The following is a 26,528-nucleotide window of genomic DNA, read 5'->3' as shown; positions in this document are numbered from 1 at the left end:
TCTCAGGCCACCCACACGACAGGAAAGCAGCTGCACAGAGCTGCTTAGTAGAAATGCTTGGCAGGACTGACACCTTCCTGTTGAAGTCCTGGCTTCCAACCCCTACTGCACCTACCTGAAATCCTACGTCTCCATTTCATTTGGAGGAAGGCAGGGACCTAACTGAAAAGAACTCATCTCCTTTAAAACACGGCCACAGGGAAAGGGACTAATCTCTCAGCCTGATGGTTAGTGCATGCCGCTGAAGAGGCAAAGTGAGCTCCGATTGCCTCTCCCACCACTTACCTGGGAGCCACAGCACAGTGCAAGAAGCAGCAAGAGCTTTGTGGGGCCAGAATGTGGGGCACACCAATGAGTGAGATGCTGGTGCCTGGAGACCAGGACACTTGAAGCCTCAGCTCCCACCTGCGTTTACAGGATTGCTAATGCATTTCATATCAGGTAAAAACCAAAAAACTGAAACTGAACAAAACCTGAAATCAGCTGGGCAGTTAGGACTGTCTTCAAAGTTTCCAACCTGCCCAAATTTGTAAGCTGCAAAGTCAGGCCCCCTCAAATGAGTCCCTAGGCTTCTTTCTTATCTTCCATTTAGTCTTATAAATCTCACATTGCTCCCTCTATCTGGTCTAACAAAGCAGATAGGAGAGCAGCTCAGTCTATGCAATGATGCCTTCTGGATTTCTAAATTTGAAATAACAGAAATGGAATAATTACCAGAACTTAAAAAATTCATGCTAGAAAGCTGGGTAATTTTAGAAGTGACTTTATAAAGTCTTGTCTACACTGGAACATGAGAAATCAAAGACCAAGTAATTAAAGGTACAAAAGTAATGCATTCTAGTTGACCAATGCTAAATCTCAGTATAGATGCTCTCACACAGAAGCAAAGTGGTCTAATTCCTTCAGACAAATTGGACCAAACTGAGGCCAATTTACTTTTGCAGGAGAAAATCCACACCGTGGTTAAAAGTGCAGGTATTTCACGCCTCTTGTCTACAAAGAAGCACTGGAGAAAGTGAATCAAGTTCCAACATGCACAATTTTTTTTCCAGTGCAGTTATCACCAGAAATCACAGAAAAGACAACAGGTAGATTCAGATACTTTAGAACGTCAAAAGGTAGAGCCTTAAAGCCCTGTTTATCTTCCTTTAACCCTAATGCTCATAGGTGCCTAAGCTTCCCAACATTAAAATTCCTTAATTGGTTTGGGGTGAGATTAATCTGACCAACTGTGAACATGTACCTCTTCAGGTTTCCGTCTTAATCAGTGGAGAGACACCGGCTTTTCCGGGCTGTTTCTCTCACTCCTTATGGAAAGTAAACTTCAAAAATAGCTCCTATAAATCATACCTGAAAACATCCACTCATCTCCGCTGACTGCAAAGGAGCCTCAAGTGATCAGTGGAGCTGTCCATGCTATAGATAGGTAAAATATCACAGATGTATCCCATCATATACATCTGCTTCTGCATATGCCCAGAAGTGCTGCAGCACTGACAGCAGTGAACAGTGAAACGCCCATCTTAAACCATGATTTACAAAATAGGCTTTACATTATCCACATCACATGAGAAAGTCCATCCATAGGTATTGTCAGAGTTCAACCAACAGCTAAGGCTGCAAAAAACCCCATAACTAAGCCAAAAGTCTTAGTAGACCACTCCCTTAGCCTAATAATTCAGTAGTGAAAATATTTAGGATGCAGATATGATTTCAGTTGCTTTCAGGATCCCAGAGGATTTTAAACAGTCTCTCCTGAATGCTTTAATCAGTGGATTATTACCTGACCTGAGGTAAGAACAGAAAGGGCACTCTCACTCCCTCCTGTAAAAGCTGTTTCACTTTGAACAGAATAATTATTCACTGGAAGAGACACACACCTGGCCTGGGGTAGTTACTGCACGTGATGGAGAAAACCTGGCTTCCACTGCTGCTCTCCCAAAAACCTAACTGTGAAACTCTACACCACCTTGTATCAAGTGGTGGCTGGAACACAGCCTTCTGCTTTCTTGTGAGTACGCTCACTCCTTCCCTCTGGTCCAAGGAGTATTAAGTGTGAAAGAGTCCACAGGAGGGACTGACGGTATCTCCCATCTCTTCTAGAACACACTGCAGTATACAGGCTGATACATGATGGCTTCAAATCTCATCCAGTGAGGAAGGGAAGGAAATCCAAGTCCAGGGAAACAAAATTACTATTCTCCCAGTTAAAGCATCAATAAAGAAGCAAAAGATCATGGAAAAGAAGCCACTTCCTCTCTCCTCCTTTGAAAGGAATGATTTTTTCAGAAAAAGATAGCACTAACACCCCAAAGAACAGCAGAGCTTAAACTATACTTTAGCACTGAGATTTTTGTGCAAGCTTCAGTAGCTCCCTCTTCCCACCCCAGGTCTTCAGGCAATACCCTCAGTCACCAAAATCTCCCCTCTGCCTTTGACACAGAGCCTAGGCCTGGTAAATCAAAAGGAGACACTGTTAAATTTATCACAGCTCTGATTGCATCCCCTTTGGATACCAGATTAACTGACTCCTGGAGGAACAGACCTTCTCTTTCAACAGACAGGGCAGTTCTAGTGTAATTCCTAGTCATGTTGGTGAACAGGCTTAATTTTATTTCAGGTCAACCACAGCAGTTTGAATTGCAGTAATCTATTTAAGGCAGAGCACCAATTAAACAAGGAGTATGTCTCATTATTGCTGTGTACTGCACCCACACACCAGCAAAGCTGGTTATCTAGACTGCATAATAAAACAGGAACAAGTTCTACTTTGGTATTTATGAATATTATCATTTATCTGCAGTACTGTTAGTGATTTGATATCGAGCTGCATTCACTGTCACACAATAAAGTAGAACAACACAACACAGTATTCTGTGCATAAAGTATCCATAACTCCATTTTAAAAACAAACATCAGCTCTGTAAGGGGCACTTAAGAAGTATCACCCACTACAATGCACAGTTTCCTCCACCACGCAGTGCAGTCACCAGCTTACGGCTCTTTTCCCCCTCATATCCAAGCAGAGTTGTGACTGGCTTCATGGATGCCATTTGTGTTTTGAGAGCAAGCTGTAGGAACTTCTGTTCTGGTGGATGCTCATCAGTAGGTCCTGTTCCCAGGGCACTCACAGAGACAGAAGTCAGCTAAGGGATTCTTGTTCAGCCATGAATCGGCTATAGGCTGTTGTAGCTCAGTTGCCGAAAGACAAGGGTGCAATAAAACCTGTAACACTACTGGGGATAAAACCAGAATCCTGCACTAGCACTAGAGGCAAATACACGTGCTCTTGTAACAGTTCTTCCCTGACAGCCCAAATCTTATAACTAAAGGCGGTAAAACTCACCCTCAGCCTGTCACAGATGGTCCAAACTGTACTCGAGATGGGAGGGAGCAGCACTAGGTGAAAGAGGCTTGCTGGCTCCACAGCTTCTCCAGGCACCTCCACCTCCTCCTGCCATCAGCACCAGTGCCTCCTGCCACCACCGTACCTGCTGCAACACAGCAGCACAGCAGGCGCTACCTCAGGGAGGTGTAAGAGATGAGGAGAGGAGAAGGGAGGAAAAAAGGGGTTGTTGCAGAGGTACAGCAAAGGAGTCTTAAAATTAGGCATGTGGGCAGCCGAGCAAGGCCATTCCCAAGCAACTGGAAATACCCATCCCCTCTCAGGCATTCTTTAGGAACATGTCTTGAGTCTTTATCATTTAGAGAAATTGCTCCAGCAGAGTAGCTGCTACATCATTAGTAAGCTGAAAAATTTCCCCAAAACAGCCAGGATGCTGAACATTTTTCATTCTACCAATATGGAGAATAATCCATCACATACAAACATGGAGCACTTGAATCGTAAAGGTCACTGTCTTGTGTTGAAATGAATGATGCCATGCAGCAACACTGCCTGTTTTATTTATTGCATAATAAGATGATCTTAATCACTCAGTCCTAGCTTAAAGGTAGTACATCCAGTTCAGGTAGTATTTTAGGAAAGTTATTTTCTTTGTAGGCTTTCTCTCTCTTCTGCTGGATATTATTTTATTTGTTTTAGATATATTGACACATTTCTACCCCAATGCCTCAGAAAAGAGCATTCTGTAAATTCTTTAGACAAGAAACATTGTGGCTTAAACAAAACCATCTAAATCAGGCAAACAATCTTTGTTATTTAATATACAGATAAAATAAAGTGTTTGAAACTATGAAGTTGGGCATTAAAGAAACCTGTAAATGCACAAAGATAGAGCAATTCTATAGACTTTTGCTATATATTCGTAGAATCTTCATGTTTATTTTTTCTTTCTTTTTTTTTTTTTGTTTCTCAGGTATTTTCACAGGTGTAATATGTACAGAAAAGACAATGCCATTCTACTTAACAGCTTGTTTTAAAACAGTAATTCAAGGTTTCTCCACATCAGAAAATGACTACTCCTCAAAAACAATCAAACCAGTTCATAATGGCAAAGTAGTGGCTCCTAGAAAACTGGACTTAAGAAATTCCTCACCATTCCAACCGCAACAAACTTGTGCTCTGAATTTTTATTTTTCACACAAAAATAAACCAAAATCTCTTTCAAAGAGGGCATTGTTGAATGATTTGAGAATTAAAAGTCTCAAATGGTTGCAGAAAGACCACTGAAATCTTGCAGTTGTTTATGCATATGCTCAAATAAAAGAAAATATGAAAGCATTAAGCATACAAGGGAAAAAATAGTAACAGAAAGCAATAAGAGGCAAAACAATTTTCTTCTCTATATACATAAATATTTTTACATGAGTAACAAGAAATGTCAAAAATACACAACTTTGAGTACAAAATAATAATTTTAGCAATAGATTTGTACAAATGATACTTGTGTAAGCAGCATGCTTCGACAGAATGAATTAAACTGCAACGTAATTCAAAATACATTCATTTCACTCCTCCATACCAAAGGTTTCTGAAAATGTAACATGAGGGAATACAGTTTAGTAACGAGTATCATTTCTGGAGAGGAAGAAAATTATAATTCCCCAGTAGAATCAAGAAGGATCAATTTCAGTTTTTAAAATCCTTGGTCTTGGTCAAGGTCAAGCCCACTAAAATGCCTCAGTAGCCCCGATCCTGCCAACACATATGCATTTTAACATTACAAATGTGAGCAAGGTTATGCTGATCTTGGCAGGATCACAGACAGCAAGACTGAGCAGTTTAGCGGTCTTCAACTTGGTCCTTCGACTTCAGCTGTAATTATCAAGGCACTGCTCTAAAGACAGTATATTAGACATAATAGCCCAAATGGTTCTGTAAACACATAATTACTTCTATGCGACCTTGTTTCTTTTTTTGAACACCCTTTTGTTCACTGTATGCTCTGATCACCTCTAAAGCCTGGTAAGTGTGAATACTGTACCACCATGTAAGTCAACTGTGAATTTGGGCCACACACAGTTTGGGTTTCTTTTCTCCAAGTATCAGCTCTGAGTGGAAACTTTGTTACAGTCAATGTAAACAAACACTAAATTATCAAGACAAATTAACTTTCTTTGATGTTTGTAATTTCTACTTCACAGCCAGTACTTATCAGAGATTATGAAACCTCCACAAAATGTTTTCCCCTCCCCCCTTCAAGAAAGTAATTTCACTAACTTTCCTGTATTACTCATCATCTTTCCTTTTTGAATTACCATGTTTTACGACATTCATTCAAACCTCTTACATTATAGCTCTGGAAGACAGCAAAAATACCTGTTCCTGCCATCTTAGACAGTGTATGCTCTCACTCTATTACATTAGCTTTAAGCACAATTTTGCAGCTTTCAGAGATAAGCAGGCATGACAGCTCTGAAACAGAAAATCCATACTAACCAGGTCATAAACTTCCACTATCAATGTAAATGTAATTGAGAAATAAAAGCTATACTGCAAAGATACTCTAAAACACTCTGGTTTACAGCTGAATTCCTTTACTGCCTGTCATTTTGATTCAAAAAATCTGTACCATCATCAGTGAAGTTGACAAGAAATGGAAAGCATGGACATCAATAACATCACCACTGCCTAGGTGCCTTTACATGTAACTCGCAACCTCAGCTAGCAGCTTTTTTTTAAAAAAAATGAAATTACTAAATTCAAAATTGTTCTTTTTATACTCCTAAAATTTAAATATTCCCAACACTTTTACTGATAGTTGTCAATGAGAAGAACAGAGATAACTCTTAAACTAGTTCTTCACTGAAGACCTAAATAAAATCTGGGGTGTAAATGTTTAGCTGGCCTCAGGAAGCAAGCAGTCCCTAGACATCCACACAGAACAGGGCATTTCCTTCCTACACATAAATATCTGTAGGAAGGGAAAGTCCTATACTGTGTGGATAGATAGAAATAGATAAAATTGCTATTATTTTCTCCTTGGGTACAAGAACAATGAAGAGGTCCCCATGCTTTGGGGTACTGAAAGAGAGATGGAAGCAAGAGAAGCCCAAACCCTAGCCCTGGTTGATAAGTTTCTTGTATGTTAATCCTCCTGTGCTCAGCCACAGACAGCCCCAAAAAGCCCACTGCAAGGACACACAAATTCTGCAGGCATTCTTCCCCAGCCTCAGAGCAACTGGGGATCTTGCTTCAAAGCCCAAACCCAAGTCTTAATTTTACTTACTTCACATTAAATATTTATTTAGCTGATTAAAATAAAATATCTGAGTCTGGATTGCTATCATCAACGAAAACCTTTGCCTTTCTGCTTTCCAGGCAGGTACTGAGACAGCCTGATATTAATCAGAAAGGTGATTTGGCATTTCAGGGAGAAAAGCTGATGCTTCACAGATGAGAACAGCAGAGCAAACTCTTGAGGCAGCAGGCACTTTAGAGGAAAAGGGGCAACGAAAAATCAATGTAAAGTAGTATCAGAGGGAAAAGGGGAATTTAACTTACATCCCCAGCAAATTCTGCTGGCCAACTATTATAAAGGGTAATGGCTTTAAACTGAAAGAGGGTAGATTTAGATTAGATGTAAGGAAGAAGTTCTTCACCGTGAAGATGGTGAGGCACTGGAACAGGTTGCCCAGAGAGGCTGTGGATGCCCCATCCCTGGCAGTGTTCAAGGCCGGGTTGGATGGGGCTTTGAGCAAACTGGTCTAGTGGAAGGTGTCCCTGCCCATGGCAGGGGGTTGGAACTAGGTGATCTTTAAGGTCCCTTCCAACCCAAACCATTCTGTGATTCTATGATTATCAGTTTATGGTTTCGGTCTAAAACTAGAAAACAAGCAAGTTGAGGACTTTTTTCCCTGTAATTACTATGTAAACTAAGCCCTAGCCTCAACTATGATTCATGTGCTATTTGTTTGCTGGTTCACCCTACTATTTCTAATTCTATCCCAATGAATGCCTGACAGCATGATTTCAGCAGTGTAGAGCACAGCTAGCCTTGTACAAGCTCCAGGCAGAAACAGCACTATATCATACCAATACAGTACAAATTGTAGGCCCAAAGTCACAATTTCAGATAGGTTTTCAGGTATACCATCAGGTTTGGATAGCTTCTAACAGCCTAGAGTAACAACTACAGCCATCCTTTCCCCCTGTGACCATTTTCACATGTACTCTGTTTTTCTAAATATTGTGTTAGCCTAAACCTCAGGACATGGTATTTTAATTGCTTTCTTTCCCTTTCATTCCTCCATTTTCTCCTTCCAACTCCCCTTATAACTGAGCAGTTAATGTTACTTTTGATCAATTGTTAGAAAAACAGCAAATCTATGACTGTACGTGTAGCTATACCAACATAAATTGCCCTCCTAGCGCTTACATGGGTCTTTCATTGAAATTCACCAATATAACAAATAATAATAATAATAATACCCCCTCAATACAGAACAAAATATTCCAATGAACAAATTATATAGTAAATTTTGTAAAGTGCACAAAATATTAATGGAAATATTAACAAAAAGAAAAAAGTTTTCTAGTGTTACCATGAAAACTTCTGAAATATTGTTAAAATTAAATATAAGTAATCTAATGAGACTTTTTGGCTCTAATATATTGGCAGACAGCAGCAACATTTTTCAGAAGAGTTACACCAACTAAATATACTGTATCTTAGCAGCATAAAAAGTCCCTACAATTAGATGCAATTGCAGGCCTAGTAAGCATAAACCTGACAAAATGTTACAAATGTAGTTTTAATTTAAAAGAATGGATTTCCATGGAATCCTAGAGGTAACATTTGTTATTTTGTTTACATTGTATTCTGGTAGTAAACCCAACTATAACCAATCACTTTCCCTCCCTCTATCTTTCCTCCCCAAATTGCACAGAGTACTGGAAAATTTAATCAAGTTATAAGGTATGGCCACACTGAAAAAGCCATATTAAACAAAACAAAAAATTCAACCTAAAGCCTAAAAACAAATAATCCCAGAAAATAACAATCATTGTCAAACAACCGCAAGTTCACACTACCGACCGATGCTCCCCACACACATAGATGGCACTGGGTCGAATGCGCCGCCTTGTATGGCCGGGTAGCTGTGGCAAAAACTTGAAGTATTTGGGCATCAAGTCCAAGCATGCATCATGAAACTTCTTAATCCTCCAGTAGTAAATCAGTGGGTTCAGTGCAGACTTGAGGTAGCAGAGCCAAAGGAGCCAAGTGCTTATCTCAAAAAAGTTGTGCTTGTAGTAGAAGTGGCTGTTGAATGTGGCTATAAGGCTGTAAGTGGTGAAGGGTGCCCAACAGACTATGAAGACAAGGAACAAAATCAAGATGGTTGTGAAGGCACGAGTTTTAAAGCTCATATCAATATTCATCTGAAAAGGCCTCTGTAAGCTCATGAGACCAAGTTTGCTGGCCTGGCTGAGGCATATGCTATCAGGGTGGCTATGGATACGAACCGCATTGTGGCGGACAGTGTTGAGTATGCCCATAAAAGAATACAGCATTACCAGGAATGGAATAAAAAAAGAAATTAGCAAGACAACTATCACATAGGCTCGGTAACCTGGGCTTGTAGAGTAGCCAAAAACACACTGAGGTGCTCTTGAGGGTATCTGCAGATTAGGATTCCCTATTGATAACGGAAAAGCAACAACAAAGGATGCTGCCCAGGAAATCATAATGAGAATCTTTGCACGGTAAGGGTTCAGTTTATCTTGCCTCTGAACTATGATAAGAAATCGGTCAATACTAATAATAAGAAGAATGGCTACCCCCTCTATGACAAAAACCCAGAAGAACATGGCAGAGACTCTGCAGAATATATCCCCAAAAATCCACTGAGTGGTAATGATTGTTATCAGAGCAAAAGGCATGTTCAGCACTGCCAGCAGCATGTCTGCAAAAGCCAGGCTTGCTAAGAGGATGTTAATTGCAGATCGCATAGCTGCCTTCTGGTAGACCATGAGGCAGACAACAAAGTTTCCAAGGAAAGAAACCAACAGGATAAATATCATAGCAGCAGAAAGAATGATCTGGAGTGGCAAACTCAGGGTCCTGAAAACTTCTTGCGATGGCAGAATAGCTGTAGTGTTTACCAGAAAAGTACTTCTCTCAGTGGTGAGCACGGCACCTGAACTATATCTCAATGGCTGGGTTGTGCCACTATGAAGCAAGAACTGGGGAGTGGTAAAATTCGTATAGGCATTTTCATAAACAATAAAAGTAGCATTTGAGGTCCCAGAGTGGGCCAGCGTCAACATTGCTGAGAAAACCATTGCTTCAGGAGAAATTAAAGCACAACCGAAGGTCTTCAAGGCATTTCATCTTGTTCAGGCAGTATCTTATTCCTGGTTATTTAACAAATCAAAATTCAACGTCTGAAAGCATCAAAGTTCTTAAATTCATATCAGTATTTCCATCTGAAAAAGAAGAAAGAAATTTGAAGAAACAAAGTAAGACTCTCCAAAACCAATGGGAACCAAACAATTGCTCCGCTTTCCTTAATGACGAAAGGATCTTTCATACATATTTATACTTTGGGTCGACACTATTTACTTAAACACCAGTCACAGCAGTCTCTAATATTTGGTCTTTTTCTTATAGATCCTGCTCCTGTAGTCTTGTCGATACTGTACAATACTCTCACTCACCAAGCTTTTTTTCTACTATAACAAGGATTGGAAAACTTTTGTTTTCAAACACAAACTTTACTGATTTAGAGTGAATAAATCAAATCAGTATCTTTATTTAAATCTCATAATTTTTAAATTAACTTTGTGATTTTATTTTGAAATTGCCTACAGCTGGAAACCTTAATAACATTTCCAAATAGCTTAAAAAGTATCAGTATCACCTATCTGCCTGTTTGGTAAGCACTGAGAAGTCTACCCATCTGAGCTATCCTACATAATAAAGAATCCCTGGTTCCATGTCAGTCATCAGCAGCAGATGCCTCAGGAAAAACATGTAAAACATCCTAACCTGTTATTAATTATTAAATAACTTGTCCACAGGATTGAAGTATTTCTCAATTTGGTTCATTTAGTGACCGACTCATATCAAGGTGTGGGAAACTAACCCTTCTTCAGTTCCTACAGCCCTTCCTCCTGCAGCAAGCTTTCCTGCTTTCACTGGTCTAGACATGTCTTTGTTAACTTATCTTGGTATCCCATATAATTTAACCATGTGTGGCCTCTTTTTCCTTGTAAATCTAATCCTTAAACATTCTGCTGAACTCCCTCCCTCATTGTTATGCTGATACAATGCAACACTTCCTTTTATAGTTTAGGTGTACTGTCTTATACTATTATTACATATATTGTACTACTACATGTACTGTTCTTACAGACAAATAAAAGGCAAAGGAGTTGAGAGTTGTCTCCCCTTTTCAGTGCCAGCTCTTCATAGAACTCCTCCCCTCTATCTGGCACTATTAAATTAAATGTTCCCAGATCACTCTGGCATCTGATCAAGCTGGAAACCAGAAGGATTCTATGCCCTTTTAAAAAAGAGATCACCATAGCCAGAAACATGAAGTGGGATTCACGTCATTCATTCTGGATGACTGTAGTAGTCACTTCAGGCTGCTGTCACGTTTTTAGTCAGAAGAGGGATATAGGCATCTTTAGAGAGCAATCCATCTCCTCCATCTCCGCACATGGTGACAAGCTTGTGCTACTAACTCAAGAAGCTTATGTTTGGTAACACAAATGCTGGCAGCAGTATTTATGCAGGTTCTGTTTGGCATCAACATTGGGCAAAAGTGAAGGGAGGAAGGAATGTTTTTACGAATTTACACAAGGACCACATGCTTTGTGGAGGATCAAAAGTTTACTCTTCCCTGGATAATACTTCACCAACAAAGAAATGAACTGTAAGACAACAAACTCTAACCTATGTCTCTAGTTTGGACTTCTAGTGATCCAAATGCAAGCCTGCTCAGGCTACTGCCAAGGATTCATCAAGGAACATCAGCACTATGACCCACCTCTCTCATTCCATAGCAAAGCTATTCCCTTCCTATCTGCAAGCTCAATATTGCTAGATGATTTCCAGGGCCACATCACCTTCAGCATTTTTTCTAAGACAAATTATTAACATCTCTGTCTCCTTTAATTTTCAATGGTATCATGAAGGGATATTATTATAAACATCCTAATTTCATTGAGTCTGTGGTGGGTTGACCCTGGCTGGATGCCAGGTGCCCACCAAAGCCACTCTATCACTCCCCTCCTCAGCTGGACAGGGGAGAGAAAATATAACGAAAGGCTCGTGGGTTGAGATAAGGACAGGGAGATCACTCACCAGTTACCATCACAGGCAAAACTAGACTTGACGTGGGGAAATTAGCTTAATTTATTACAAATCAAATCAGAGTAGGACAATGAGAAATAAAACCAAACCTTAAAACACCTTCCTCCCACCCCTCCCTCCTTCCCGGCCTCAACTTTACTCCCAAATTCTCTACCTCCTCCACCTGAGCAGCGCAGGGGGACAAGGAGTGAGGGTTGCGGTCAGTTCATCACACATTGTTTCTGCTACTCCTTCCTCCTCAGGGGCAGGACTCCTCACACTCTTCCCCTGCGTGGGGTTCCTCCAACAGAAGACAGTCCTCCACAAACTTCTCTGACATGACTCCTTCCCACAGGCTGCAGTTCTTCATGAACTGCTCCAGCGTGGGTCCCTTCCATGGGCTGCAGTCCTTCAGGCACAGACTGCTCCAGCGTGGGTTCCTCCCTCCACAGGTCTGCAGGTCCTGCCAGGAGCCTGCTCCAGCACAGGTGTCTGCAGGGGTGTTTCTCTCCCATATTCTCACTCCTCTCTCTAGCTGCCATTGCTGTTGTGCAGTAACTTTTTACCATCTTAAATACATTATCCCAGAGGCGCTACCACCGCTGCTGATGGGCTCGGCCTTGGCCAGCGGCAGATCCATCTTGGAGCCAGCTGGCATTAGTTCCATCAGACATAGGGGAAGCTTCTAGTGGCTTTTCACAGAAGCCACCCCTGTAGCCCCCCCACTACCAAAACCTTGCCATGCAAACCCAATACAGAGTCATACAAATTCCACTTTCTAGAGGTCTTCCTGCTTGAATGGGAGGGAATGTCATAATTTTCTATATTATCCTATTACATTTTGAAGATTCTTAAACTCAGCAAGAGTATATTAAGTATGTATGTTGACATTTTGCAAAAATGCCGAATTCTGTTCACTTTATTCTACATTTTCTTTTTCTCTCCATTCTCTCCCTTTAATTTTTATTTTACAGTAACTCTTCTAGAGAAAGCCTCAATGTTAATTACAGGCGAGAGCATATACAGCAGCCAAAACTTTTCTTTCTTTGGTCTTTATGAACCTTTCCTTTACTAGTCGTCTTTAATGTATTTGTTAGAATAAAATCTGTAACCAACAGCAGAAAGGTTAACACAGCTTTCCAGGATAAATAAGCAAGAATTTTAGCAATGAATATGAAAATCTCACCCAAAGTTCCACTGAGGTTTATGACTCCACAAACCAAGAACACCGAAGAGGGAAGGAATCTGTAGCATTCTGCAGGGACTGCAAAAGAACATAAATTCAACAAATAATTCTGGATTTAAAATCATGGAGTACAGAAAATTAGATCCCCAGGGCAGTATCTTTTAGAGCTCTATAAGCAATAAGCCAGCAAAGGTAACTTTTGCATTTCTGATTGGTCTTGACAAGGTCTCTCCACCAAGGCTCTAAAAGAAATTAATCTGCCATTAGATAAATGTAAAGCCCTCTCACAGACAATAATCAGTTTAGAATAGGAAACAAAAGAAGCAGCAGTTAGTTCTGCAGTTGAAAAAGGTCACCAGAATGATCCTACAAAGAAAATCTATACTGGGGTTCAAGCTCTTCAATCTATAGGGGAGAAGAAAGAAATGTGAAGCCATAACATTTGCTATGATGAACATAAACTGTTTTCAGAGCAATTTAATAAAAACAAAGGTCAACTATAAAGAGGTACAGAGGGATCTCATGACAGCTAGTGACTAATAGACTGACAGATAGAATTCAGTGTTGCTAGAGGTAAAGCTATACACGTATAGAAAAAAGGTTATCTGCACAGTAACAGATGCTAAACCAACGATTACCATCCAGAAGAAAAACAGATCTTCAAGTTTTGATAGTCTGCTTTAGGAAAACATCAGCCAAGTGTTTAAAATTGTTAGCAAAGAAACCAAGAAGAAAAGCAGGATTTATCTACATACACTGTATATTTATATACACTACCTGCTACAATACGCATCCACAGCACCTTTTATTTTCAGGACTACGTTCAGTTCTGCTCCATCTGATCTCCATTCAACAGTGACTAAAAAAAGTTATAATGGAGGTCTACATAATTGTTAGTGGCACAGGGAATGTGAATGCTGTCTCTCATAATATAAGAATAGGAAAAGCCAAAGGAATCACAAAATCCCAGAATGGCTGAGGTTGGAAGGGACCTCTAGAGGTCACCTTGTCCAACCCCTCTGCTCAAGCAGGGACACCTGGTCAGTTGTCCAGGACCATGCCTAGATGGCTTTTGAGTACCTCCATGGATGGAGACTCCACAACCTTGCTGGGCAACCTGTGCCAGTGCTCAGTCACGCTCAGTAAAAATTATTTCCTGATGTTCAGGAGGAACCTCTGGTGTTACAGATTGTGCCCATTGCCTCTGGTCCTGCCACTGGGCACTGCTGAAAAGAGCCTGTCCTCTTTGCACTCTCCCTACAGGTATTTATATACATTGATAAGATCCCCCTGAGCCTTTTCTGCTCCAGGCTGAACAGTCCCAGCTCTCTCAGCCTTTCCTCATAGAAGAGACACTCCAGTCTTGTCATCATCTTTGTAGCCCTTCACTGGACTCTATCCAGTACGTGCATGTCTCTCTTGAACTGAGGAGCCCAGGACTGGAAATTATTTCACAATTAATTGTGAAAATACGTGCCACAGGAGGCTGTGGGTGCCATAGAGCTTCGGTGGATTTAGAAGGCAATTTAGGACATATTTCACATGATCTTTATACACATGTCCATGTCAGGAAGAGGTGAATCACCCTCATGAAGCGCCTATCTCCCTGTGCTGACTGCAAAGGGTACACAGCCATCTGATCTGAATACAGACATTCTGAGCACATACATGCAGTTACTTGACTAACTTTAAATACATACAACAGAATTTGCTCACTTAGGTTAATTTTACAGCTCTTTAAACATATTTATGCCACACAACATTACACTCTGCAGTATGAAGTTCAGCAGAGCCTCAGACGATAACATGCATCATAAAAGCTCTAAAGAGGAAAAAACAAAACAAAACAAACTACAAATGTTCCAAGGTAAAGAATCAAAGTTTTAGAAAATACTGCTTTATGACAAATTGTCCTTCTAAACAGAAGGAACCAGACAAGGGGAACAGGAGCAAAAGTGTTCTGCACCCTTAATTTAGTCAAAAAGATTGTACTACCCTGCATTTCTCAAGCCAGCAGCATCCAGTGTACAGCAAAGGATAAAGGACTCACAGGTGTCTATAGACTATTCCTAACAAATCCAGAAAAAGTGACTAAGAAAAATAATCTCATGTATGCTCTGTCACCATGCCAGCTCTCTAAGCAAATAGCTACTTCCTGTTTTGTGCTTTCTCCCCTCAGTGTGAAGCCTGTATGCTTTTCTGTACAGTGTTAAGAGAAGAGGAGGAGAATGACCTCGTGCAAGCTGCTGCCTGGACCTAGCCAAGTGCTTAAAGTGGGAAGCGAGTGTTAGCCATTTGGCTGTTGCATAAGTCATCAGCCATATCTTCTTTTCAAGAAGGACAAAAGAGTGAGTGGTGATCAGCTGTTTGAAACAAGACGCCTAACCTAATAAGAAGACTGCAGGCTTTGGATCCCAGGTAGAAAGAAACTCTTGAGTGTTGCTCCTGTGCTCGTTGCTTCCTGATGGTTTCCAGGCAGCATCCTTCTCTGTACTGTTTATCACTCTGAGGTACAAAATCTCTCTGTGCACCGCATACTGAATCTGCATGCTCACATGTGCTTTGGAGTTACACTTATTTAACCTGCAGGCAACTTAGTTATGCTCTTTCTTGGCTATCATCCTCCATAAAAGTGATTGACAATTCAGCCAATAAATTCAAGAGGATCCCTTCTGTGGCAGTGATACATAATTTTTTCCTTTTTTTTCTTCTCCCTACTTAAAGGGCTTCTACCATGAACATCCACATGATTATTAAACATGCGCCTCGCCTCTATCCTTATTCCTACCCTTCCAGCTTCCCAAAAATTATGTAAGGCATCCTTCTTTCTACCCTTCTACTTCCCCCAAATTATGTACGGATAGACATACAAGCTGAAAGGGACCAATAAGATAACTTCACAGCAATTTCATTTCAGTCCTCACTCGCTCTTTGAGAAAGACAGATCCTATAATTTCAAAGCCAGAGTCATTGCTGAATGGTAATCACATAGCTTGTAAAAGACAACCATGCTTTGACAGTTTAAATAGGTAAGCTTATTGATGGTCAAAGTACTCAAGCAAGAGGCAGATACCTTTTTGTCACAGCATTCTCAGCTTTGGAACATGTACTCTTACTGATTCTTTTCAGATGCAAAAAAGCTTCACACAATCACTTTTTTTCCATTTCAGTGCTGAAAATTACTGGGTATGCACATTTTCTCTCAAGCAAGGTTCTCACTCATATGCAACTTTCTTTTTATGGAACATAACAGACACAATTATTTCAATGAAGTACACACTTAAAGCTAAATAACACACAAATTTCATTCATCAAATATAATTATTTCTAGAACTATGGCGTCTGTTTTTAACAGCTTTTGAAGCTAAAAGGTTTCTGTTCAAAATTTGGATAGCATGCTCAACCAGAAATAAAAGATTATATCTTTTATTATAGCCAACATCAGTCAAAACCAGTAACTCCAACATAGACAAAAGAGGGAACATAACAGTGCCATAATAACAGTTATGTTTAATGCAGATCAGAACACACTATGAACAGCTGCCAAAATGTTCAATGATTTATTAAATTTATCTGCTAAAAGTAAGTATATTTTATGTAGTGCCCAGCACCAAGACTTGGTCCAGCACATAGAAATCATTCTTATTCAGAACCCTGAAGCTAGCAATGCCTGTTACAGTGATCCTGTTTCTTGGGGATATTTTGACTGGTCACAAATGGGAAGCTTCTGCATGCTTTATAGCTACTATCGATTGTTTTATTTGGAAGGTAAACTTTGGCAAAAACAATTTTTGCAACATAAAAACCATTTAAAAAGCAAAATATTTTTAGGGGAAAAGGATAAAGTCAACAACAAACATGAAAGCCATGGACTTATTTTGTGTTCAAGAAAATTTATGTGTTGATAGAAAATACTCAAGTATGTGCTCTCTGACAACCCATTATTGTACAAAGCTGCCCAGGACATACTCCCCTCTCAGTACGAACCAAGCATTGTTTCCTATGCCATTAAGCAGAGGCAGGAACGTATTGCAATGGAATCCTTTCTGCTAAAGCCAGTGCAAAGCATGAGTCAGAGCACAAATCAGCAGGGACAATGTTCTTACTCACCTAACTGTTCCTCCTAAAAGGAACTAGCAGTTTTCAGTTTTAATACTCATTTACATATCCTAAATTGAAACTAATCAACTACACTGCATGAGTAGATGACCCATAAAACTATTCACAAGAGGCATTAGTTTAATTTAGGAAATTTTCCTTTTTTCCACTCTACAAACACTACTGTGGCAATTTTCATAGGAAAATATTGTGGCAAACAGCCACCTCTGCTTTGGGTCATTAAGTACAACTAATTGCCCTCTTGAGGATATTTCTTGCTGTCCTTAATTCAGAGAGCCTTTAACTGTCAAGAAATGTCAGCCATGGGAATCGTTATTACTATTCTAAACCACAAATATGCAAAATGTAAAGAATAACTCTATTTTCTTAGCTCTTGGGAAAAATCATGTTCTCAATTTGTAGATCATGTCAAAGGACTTCCGCAGTTCTAGGTTCATTTCTAGTACTCTCACAATATTCCCCCTGACTTCTAACTTTCCCACTAGTACAATGGTCATATTAACCATATTCATGTTGAAGAGCTAACTGAATAGTGTAGTACCAAGAACAGTAAACATTGAAAATATTATTGAAAACATACTATTAATTCATAGTCTCCACCTAGTTATTAACATACAACTAACAAGTTAGAAGCTTTCTAAATGCTTGGCTTCCCAAATTTTAAGTGGACCTTTGGATTATACATGCAATCACTACATGTCAGTTTAACAAAAAAAAAAAAAAAAAAAAATTTAAAAAAATAAAAAAGCATACCAATCCAGACAGGCTCCCATGAAGAGCAGGAATCATAAGTCATCTTGTGCTGTTCTGTTCAGCAAAGTATTCCCTTTCCAAATAACCTGTCCAAAAAAAAAAAAAAAAAAAAAAAAAAGTTGGTGACATATTTACACTTAAGGCAGAGCAAGATCAGAATCGCAAAAGTTTTTCCTGTAAGAGAACTTTATTTTTATTGGGAGAGGTAGAACACGCTGTGTCTCCTGACAAAAGGCAGATCACATGCCCCTTCCTTGCAGAAGGTATAGACCTTAGACAGGACTAAGGCACCTAAGTTTCATCAAGCCAAAGAGATCCTCAGCTATCTCACCTGTGGAGCATAAGAATCTCACCATTTAATACTAACATTTGCCAGGACTGGAGTAACATGTTGTTTTAGTTCTCATTCAGATGCATTTATTTAATTTGTAGACAAGCACATAGCAGTTAGCTGCCATAAGTCTTACTGGATCTATTAAAATACATGCTTAGCCTTAACCATCAGGATCCTGATCTTGAGACCCCCAAAGCCTCTCAGAAAAAAATGTCACTTAAATCCACAGGGTGCTACTGAACATCATAAAGAGTCTGAATAAATTTTCCCCAAATGGCAAAGATATCAGCGTAACAGTATCAGAAAAACAAGGGCAAGAAAACAGGTCTAGAGAGGAAGACTAAACCACAAAAATGTCAATACAGGATCTCAGCACTTCCTCTACATGCTCTCATACCAATCAATCATCAGCACAATGCTATTATGCCTCAAGTAGTTAAAATTATTTCTGTAAACTGGGCCTAACATAGCTAAAAACTGCATATTCCATCATGACATACTTCTTGTTAACTGAGAACATCAATTTTCAATGTAGCTTTTCCATATACTCTCAGAAGGAAGCCAGAAAATTTCAGCGAGCCTTGAAAGCCGAGTTTATGTCACACTAAAAGATCCCAGTGACCCAATTTATTTATAAATGTTTATATATAAAAATCAAAAGAACAAAGACATGGGACACAGACACTTTCACATGCTAGTTTTCAAAAGGCTACACAATTTTAATTTCTGCCAGAAGAAGCTTTTGGAACATCTGTAAATCGCCTCCACACTGAAGCAAAAGATGTCAGAATCCTTCAGGAACAAGTTTTTAAATAAATGCTGTACACGGAAGTGAAGAACAAACCAGCCATTGAGTTTACAATGACCTTCTACAAGGGAAGCAATAAAAACAAACTGTACTTTAAGACCACTCATAATCTCCTGGTTCCTCCAACCATTCAAGTGCTGAGTTTCTGTATCTGCAACCAACTTAACTTCAAACACCCAAAACGTAAAGGCCTGATCTGCCAGACTGGTGCCTGCTGAGAAATCTGCCTTCTGCAGAACAAACCCATAATCTAGCCTCAATGGAACTCAGTGTCTGAAAGATTTTTCTGATAATGTATTAATACAAATTGTTTCCCATTAGCACAAAAATTTGATCTTTACATTTATTCCAGAGAACAAGGTGGGAAGGAAAAACACAAGTCTCAGATTTAGTTATGTATAAAAGAGATAAAATATAGCCATTAGATTATTATAGACTTTAACCACTTGGTTTGTTCCCTCTTTAGCGAGGTAAGTACTATAAACTGTTAATCTTCCCTCTTAGGCTTTCTGAAGTGTCAAAGAAGCGACTAGGCTTGCAAGCAGGCAGAAGACTGCCAGGAACTGAACTTGGACAGATTAAATACAGCAACAACCTGTCAGATCTTCCCACAAGACAAGCACATTCTCTGACATAAGAACCTTTTCTTCTCTCTACTTATGTGTTTACAGAAAGTATTTCCAACTTTTAATGAAAGTATCTTCAAAATCAATCTAGAAAAGCATCCAAAACATCACCAGAAACTAGAAAGTTCTTCCACTTCAAGCCTCCAAGAAGGAAAAAAAAATAAAAGCACTCTTCCAAAGTAAATCTGGATAATTTTACTAAATTTGAGTACTTTGCAGAACTTGCTCTTAACTGGGTGAAATTGCTTTGGGTAGTTTTCTGTTGGCAATCAGGGGTTAACACTGTTTCCAAACTACATTCCTTCCCGCCCCCCCCCCCCCCCCATCATAAATGATTAGTCAGGTTTTTTTGTAAGAACAGAGGAGGAAAGCTCTGTAACCCTTCACGATCCTGCAATGAAATCTGAATGCAAGGATTCCTGTACCTGCAAAGAGCTCTACTTGTGGAACTACAGCCTTGATAATATCAACATTTAGAGCTGGCAGAGCTACTGAAAGGGTAGTCCTGACCTCTTCCTCATTCATTCACTCATTCCTGAACCCAGCTCCACAATCCTGAAGCAGAAGGATTGATCTGGACTAAAACAGACCCTGGCAAGCAAATCTAAAAGCTTTATATTTTTGGCCTGAAGCTGTGAGATGTTGGGGTACACAGATCAAGGCATAAGATCTACATTTGGCTTCTATATACTAAGAGGTATTTAAATTCAAGACTGCTTTGCCATAAGGGAGAACATTGCAAAACTTGTAATTACTGATGATCTTGGAGGAATTTGCATCTTATTAGGTCTATTTCGATTCCCCAAACCAGCAACTGTCATTTCCAAAGAACTGAAATAGCAGAACTAAAAATCACAGAGATCTTAAACACCATTAAACTTAAAAACGTTTCCCACAAGCATTCAGATTACGTTAAAGACTTAGCAACAGGCTAGAGAAGGTCTTAAAAATATTATGAAATGTTTTCAGTATACCATCGCTTTTCAAATTAGTCATAACTTTTGTTATGTACTTTACTGACAGCTCTTTACAACTAGTTGCACCTAGTCCACAGCCATTTTTAAGCAAGTTTTCTTAACATTTTCTTGGGATATTAAGTTAAACCATGGGAAAAAATGAACTGAAATACTGAAAGCTTCCTTTTTCCACCAAAAAGTCAGTCTATCAGAGATAACAGGCAAGTAAAAAAAGCCCTGCTTTAAGTCAGAAAGCTTTAATAGAGTTGTCCTAAGGCTATTTTGGCTTTTCAACTAGAGCAACTTCTCCAGTATATTCTCTGAATAGAAGATAGAGTTCTGTAAAGATGTTTTACCTTCATATACCATAAGGTAAAGATCTAAAGGCTCCTTGTATTACGTCACTCTTACCTCCTTTGTAGCACCCCAGTACCCCTGACATACACTACTGCACTGCTTTCTGCTAAAAACAGGGGAAGATGGATTTTCTTATTTGTTAATAGTTTTGACAACAGCTGTTAGCACACTATCTTCTACCAAAATGCAAGGGCTTAAAAAATTCATCCTATAAAAATGGTAACCCCATCATCAACAGCATACTATATTGATGGAATTTATTAAGCTGTCTCTCCCACAAAAACATACCTATTTTTTGAAACAAAATTGATTTTAACAAAAATTCATCTTTTTATAAAAAGATGGAGGGATGCTAATGGAAAAGTGATTAAAATGACCAAATTCCTACTCTTTTCATGCAGTGTGCTGCCCACAATAGGTTCCTGGGATGTGGTTTAGTTTCCAGAGCAAAGTGATTAGCCCTGATTCTGCCTTTCACACAGGTATTCAGCTCATGCTACAGCCAAATTCTGCTGCTGCCCAAGAGCTTTGCTGCTGTAGTACAGATGTTATGGATCTTACTTCTTGGCACTTGGTTCACAGAGAAGAGGTGCTGGTAGCAAGTTAAATGAGGTGACTGTATTTCAGCAACAGAAATCCTGCTGCTTGCAGCATCCTGCTCTGAGACTACTTAAAGGCTGCAAGGGTAGGATTTAGCTGAGAACTAAACATAGATTTAGTTTATATACATATTTATGTATTTATATTATACACTTTTCTTCTTATACACATACACACATGTGCATGTGTATGTATATGTGTGTATATTTTCAATACTTATTAGCATCTCTATTGAGCCAAAAACAAACATAAAATGCTTAGTGCAACAAAATACTCTAACAGTTGTTTGTGTTCCTTTGATTTTTCTCCAGATTTACCCTATATTTTGTTGTTAGTCTAAATAAGTCTATTAATAATGAGCTACATGTTACAATAGTAACTTACTTTTCGTAACAGAAACAGAGACTAAATAAACTAACTACTCCTTAATAGTTATCCATGTCATCTAATTGTTTTAATAGCTTCAGAATTATTTTTGTCTCATGCCAGACAATGGGAATAACACTTCCAAGATAGCAATTGTTTCTGAGAAACAATCCTAGTTAGAAATCTATTCATACTAGAGATTAAAAAAGACTGTTAAACTGAGAGTTCCCATTTGGACAACTCTCAGGGTGAGATGACATATTACGGACGTTCAGACCCTATGCAAAACAGTCACTAAATTTCTGTACAGACATGACAGGCAGGGCTTAGAACATGCATCACGAACAGAATAAAAAATTGATTCAATTTACAAGCCAAAAATCTTTAAATGAGTCAATCTGGTGAATTTTAAAGCACGCTTTTGTTTTAATGTAATACAAGCGATCACTATTTCAATTTTTTCTGGGTTTTTTTTATAACAATGCAAAGCAAACAAATACATGCATCAACTGAAGGATACAAATCCTTTGTAGGAACAATCTTTTTAAGCACCTTATAACTCCCTGTTACAAATAACTTGACAGTTAATTGAAGAGATTTTGCACTACTCAGTGGTTTTGTGCTACTTGGGAACTGTTAAACAAGTGGTAGCCAAATCAAATGTCTCGCATGCATAGAGTTACAGCAGTTCCCAGTTCACAAACCTTGTATTTAAGAAAGGCTTGTTTTCATGGAAAAGCTCCTTCAGTAATAAAAGTGAGGGATTTTCACACTATTTTTTTAATAATTAATTAATATTAAAAAACCAAACAAAAAAACCTACCAAAAAATGCCGTCCCACTGCCCCATCCCCCCCTCTCCCCCCCCAAAAAAAACCCAAACCAACCAACCTAAAAATCCCCAAACCTACAAACAGAAGTATTACCTTACCAGGAAGAAGTCGCCCATTAACTCATGTTGTCTTCCACTTCAGTAGCTCAAGTTCGTATTTCCCTACTTAACCGAAAGCTGTTTAAGTATGGCCAATTCACTTGTTTTGCAAATAATATCAAAGTGTTTCTTCAGTTACAGAGAAGTTTATTTGGTCTCAATTTCAATATGAAACTGATACTAAGAAAATACTGTATGGAGTTTATCATCTTGCATGCAGGATAACTCTAAATAGAACAATAAAAATAATACACAATTTCTAATTCGATTGCAACTACTCAGCAACCACTGAAAAATTCAGACCAAGAGACTTGTATCAATTTTTTAAAACACTGAAACACACAAAAGTCAGTAACAACTCAAAGTTATGGGCAAGATTTATAGGAAAACAAGTGTAATGACATCCACCATGAGAGATCAGAAAACGAAACCCTTACCTCTGTGCTCTCTATAAATCTCTTTATAAACCCTAAAATATTGTTAATGTTGAAATTAACATTATTCAGTACAAGATATCAAAAAGAACACATACAAAATCAGAAGTGATGCTTCTCCTGGCTGAAAAGACCAGAAACAGTTCTCTCCAATGTACATTAAATAGCAGTTTAAACACTGCATGTTGAAGAGTTTTAACACTGCTGGAACAATGACTCATTTTCCAGAATGTGTTTTACTGAAAACAGTTTCATTTCAATTCAGAAAACAGAATGGTAATTCTACCGACCACCTGTATATACTTTAAATCCTTCCTCAGCCTTCCATTTCATATTTAGCTCACAAACTATCTTTGCTTGCCAAGTTCTTACCATTTTCAGCCTTACAAAGACCTTTCCAGATCTCCTTTTTGTTACACAAGTAGCTAAGTTTCTGAAGCTCTACAGACTCAACCATTGCCTGTTCTCCTCCCAGCCCACTTTTATTCCTTTTCTTCTTAAGGAAACATAGCCTGTGAAACTCATGCATATTCAGTGCATGTCAGTCGTCAGTCTCATTTTGAGTAGATATGCCCCATAAATAATATATCTGAATAAAGTTACAACCACTTGCCCGTATGCTTGAATTTACACCCTTGTATGCATGGGATACAACTTCAAAACAGCAAAGCAGACTCTTGCACTAGGTTTTTATGTTTGCCCTTCACTATACATCTATCTGCTATCACCAGGTTCTTTTGGAAGCGGCTGTAATACTAAATATATCTTATCTAGATAGTCTAGTCATTCCTTTTATCTTAAATCACAACTCGCACAAGGCTGAGAACGTGGATACCATCACCTTCTCTAGTATTTCAGTTTTCAAGCCCATCAAGCTGCAAAGAAGGGACTTTAACTGCAGGAACACAAGGTACTTAAAAGTAAAGCAAGCAATGAGAAATAAGCGTGTTACTTTACCTCTTAAGTTGGAGACCTTGGTAAGTGGGCGGGGGAGGATCCACATCCTGTCTATATGCTTTTAAAAGTCTGAGGTCTGCAGGTATTTCAGGCTATTCAGAACTCTTCCTGCCTTTTCCCTTGTCCAGTCAGTCCATCTTACCAACAGCAGTGATTGCTGTCTGTCCTCTGGGCTCAGCTTACTTAGTCAAGTCTTTATCCCTACAGCCACATGCTTAGCTAGAATGGCTCAGCTATGCTTGCCCTTCTCTGTGGGAAGAAAAAAAAAAAAAATAAATTCTGCTGCATCAGTCAATAACCTTGGTTTGGAAACCTGATACATTTTCAGCAAAAGCATTAGCAAAAAGAGCCAAGGTCTCTTCTTGGGCAGAGCAACTATCAAAAACACAGTTCAACTCACTTGCTCTAAGCATCTTCATGTATGTAAATCAAACAGGTATAATATAGATGTTAAACAGCTTATACATTAAGTTCAAAATCTGTAACTTCTCCAGGTCCGTAATAGCTCTATTCTTTCCCATGTACTTTGAAGAATCTCAGCTTACTTCCTAGTCCCTGCTTTTCAGTAGGACCATACTGCTGCCAGGTCTTTGTTACACAGTTACCCAACCACTGAGCAGTAGTTTTAATGATTATTTTTGAATCTGTTTTACTGTACAGCTTTTGTCCATTTTCTAATTTTAACAGCAAATTTTTGTTCAGTGACCCACACACCAGGTGGTCTGAGTGGGAAGTTAAGGTACCTTTTGTAAATACTAACAAAGCAATGAAAATCAACGAACCATAAAATACATGAAATTAACTTCTCATCGCATCATCAATTTATCTACCCACCTAAATGAGTTTAAAATACCAGCTTCGAGCAGTCTGATGTTCTAGGGACACTCAGCTGCCACTTCATTTATAGTCTGTTTCCTTAGCAACGCTATAATCCATCTGGCTGCAGAAAGCTAAATTCCCAAACCATATCCTCCTGTACCGGAAATAGGCTCAAAAACATTTATATTTTAAACAGCATACAGTCATCATGATTAGTGACCGTATAAATGAATCTGGAAAGGCAATAATGTTCTTAACACACACACACGCACGCGCAAACTCTCCCTGCTCTAGCTTGAATAAGTGATTCACATACTGAGAACAGCACACAGCCTTTCAACTTCTAGGTGTTAAAACAGCATCTCTTTCCTGACATTGCAGTCCTAAGCAAAGCTGAAGACCTAAGTCCTGGCTCTGAGGAGATCTTGCGTATCATCTTCCACCAAGAGTTTCAGAAATGAAAACATTTCTTTCATCTTTGTTCCACGACAGCCAGCTGAAGGAGCCTTCAGAACTGTACAAGGTCAACCTGTTCTCTTAAGACTTCTCTAAGAGAAGTAATTTGAAAGACCTGGGATGTAATGCTACGGCAGTCAAAAAACCCCAATAAAAGTTAATCACATTACAAAGTAGAGCCACTTGTCTTAAAAATACTTACTCTTCAGGTTTTGCATCTAAAACTATAAATATCATCTGTATAAACTAAAATAAAAAACCAGTCCCCAACAGCAACATTTAAACATCATTAAGAGCATAAAAATCACAAATTCAAAATATTCGGGAAAGCCAGTTCAGAGAGTGGAGGGTAACAAGCAATTGCCCAACGCTGTAGCCAAGCTAAGATGAAACTAGGTAACATCAGGCCATCTACCACCAGGATGAACGGATACGACTTAAAATAGCAGAATGCATCTTAACCGCACACCATTTTGCATGAATTTGGCAACTCCAACCTGGCAAAAAGACATTTAGTTCTTATCTAACAGGCAAACTAACCAGTTATGTGGAGCAGAACCACCTCCTCATTGCCTACACCTCAAAGACCCATCAACACCAAGCCAGTCTTTAATCCACAGAATCATTTTGCCATGCAGTGAACCATTTCAGTGATAGACCTGCATAGCTTTGCCTGACTCTACTGTACAGTGGTGGCATACAAGTCCATATTGCCTGACCTGCTGACAGCAACTGAAGAGAGATTTGAGCTTTCATAAATCAGGGGTCTCTTCAGGCGAGGTACCAAACGGTGTTTCTCACTGCTGTTCATTGGCTAGCGTCCCTCTAGGAAGTACTTAATAAAGTAGCACTTACTCTGGAAACCTCAAACAATTCCCACGTGACTGTTGACTACAACCAACGTTTCTCAGATGCTTTGATGGTGGCTGGTTCCAATAAAGAAGCAGGCTGACTATATCAGACAGAAGCAATGACAGTTCTTCATGTCTTCTCTCCCAGGTGAGGGAAGAAATGGGTCAAAGTCACAAATACTAGTCTAAAATCACTTATATATTCAACTATATGTATGTTATATGAGTGACCACAGCAAGTTGTCAGGAAACAGGCTTTTAATCAACTGAT

At 39.1% G+C, this 26,528-nt stretch overlaps 1 protein-coding gene across 5 annotated transcripts in view; it reads right to left on the bottom strand.

Moving 5' to 3' along the window:
* Window positions 1-3,876: 3,876 nt before the first annotated feature.
* Window positions 3,877-26,528, bottom strand: part of GPR63 (G protein-coupled receptor 63) — a 31,469-nt gene continuing 8,817 nt past the window's right edge. For 2 of the 5 annotated variants that reach the window (XM_030029516.1, XM_030029519.2), the window contains exons 2-4: window positions 17,764-17,849; window positions 12,892-12,969; window positions 3,877-9,832 (exon numbers count right to left, since the gene is read on the bottom strand). In XM_030029516.1, coding sequence (XP_029885376.1) covers window positions 8,429-9,688 — 1,260 coding nt within the window. In that variant the 5' untranslated portion in view covers window positions 9,689-9,832; window positions 12,892-12,969; window positions 17,764-17,849 and the 3' untranslated portion in view covers window positions 3,877-8,428. Of the gene's footprint in view, window positions 9,833-10,959; window positions 11,597-12,891; window positions 12,970-17,763; window positions 17,850-24,131; window positions 24,346-26,528 lie in introns of those variants that run through there. The other 3 variants (XM_030029518.2, XM_030029520.1, XM_030029521.2) reach the window with 3 other exon arrangements.

This window comes from Aquila chrysaetos, chromosome 2 (genome assembly GCF_900496995.4).
Source record: "Aquila chrysaetos chrysaetos chromosome 2, bAquChr1.4, whole genome shotgun sequence".
NCBI lineage: Eukaryota > Metazoa > Chordata > Aves > Accipitriformes > Accipitridae > Aquila > Aquila chrysaetos.
Note: the sequence above shows the minus strand (reverse complement) of the source record. Positions and strands in the feature narration are given on the sequence as shown.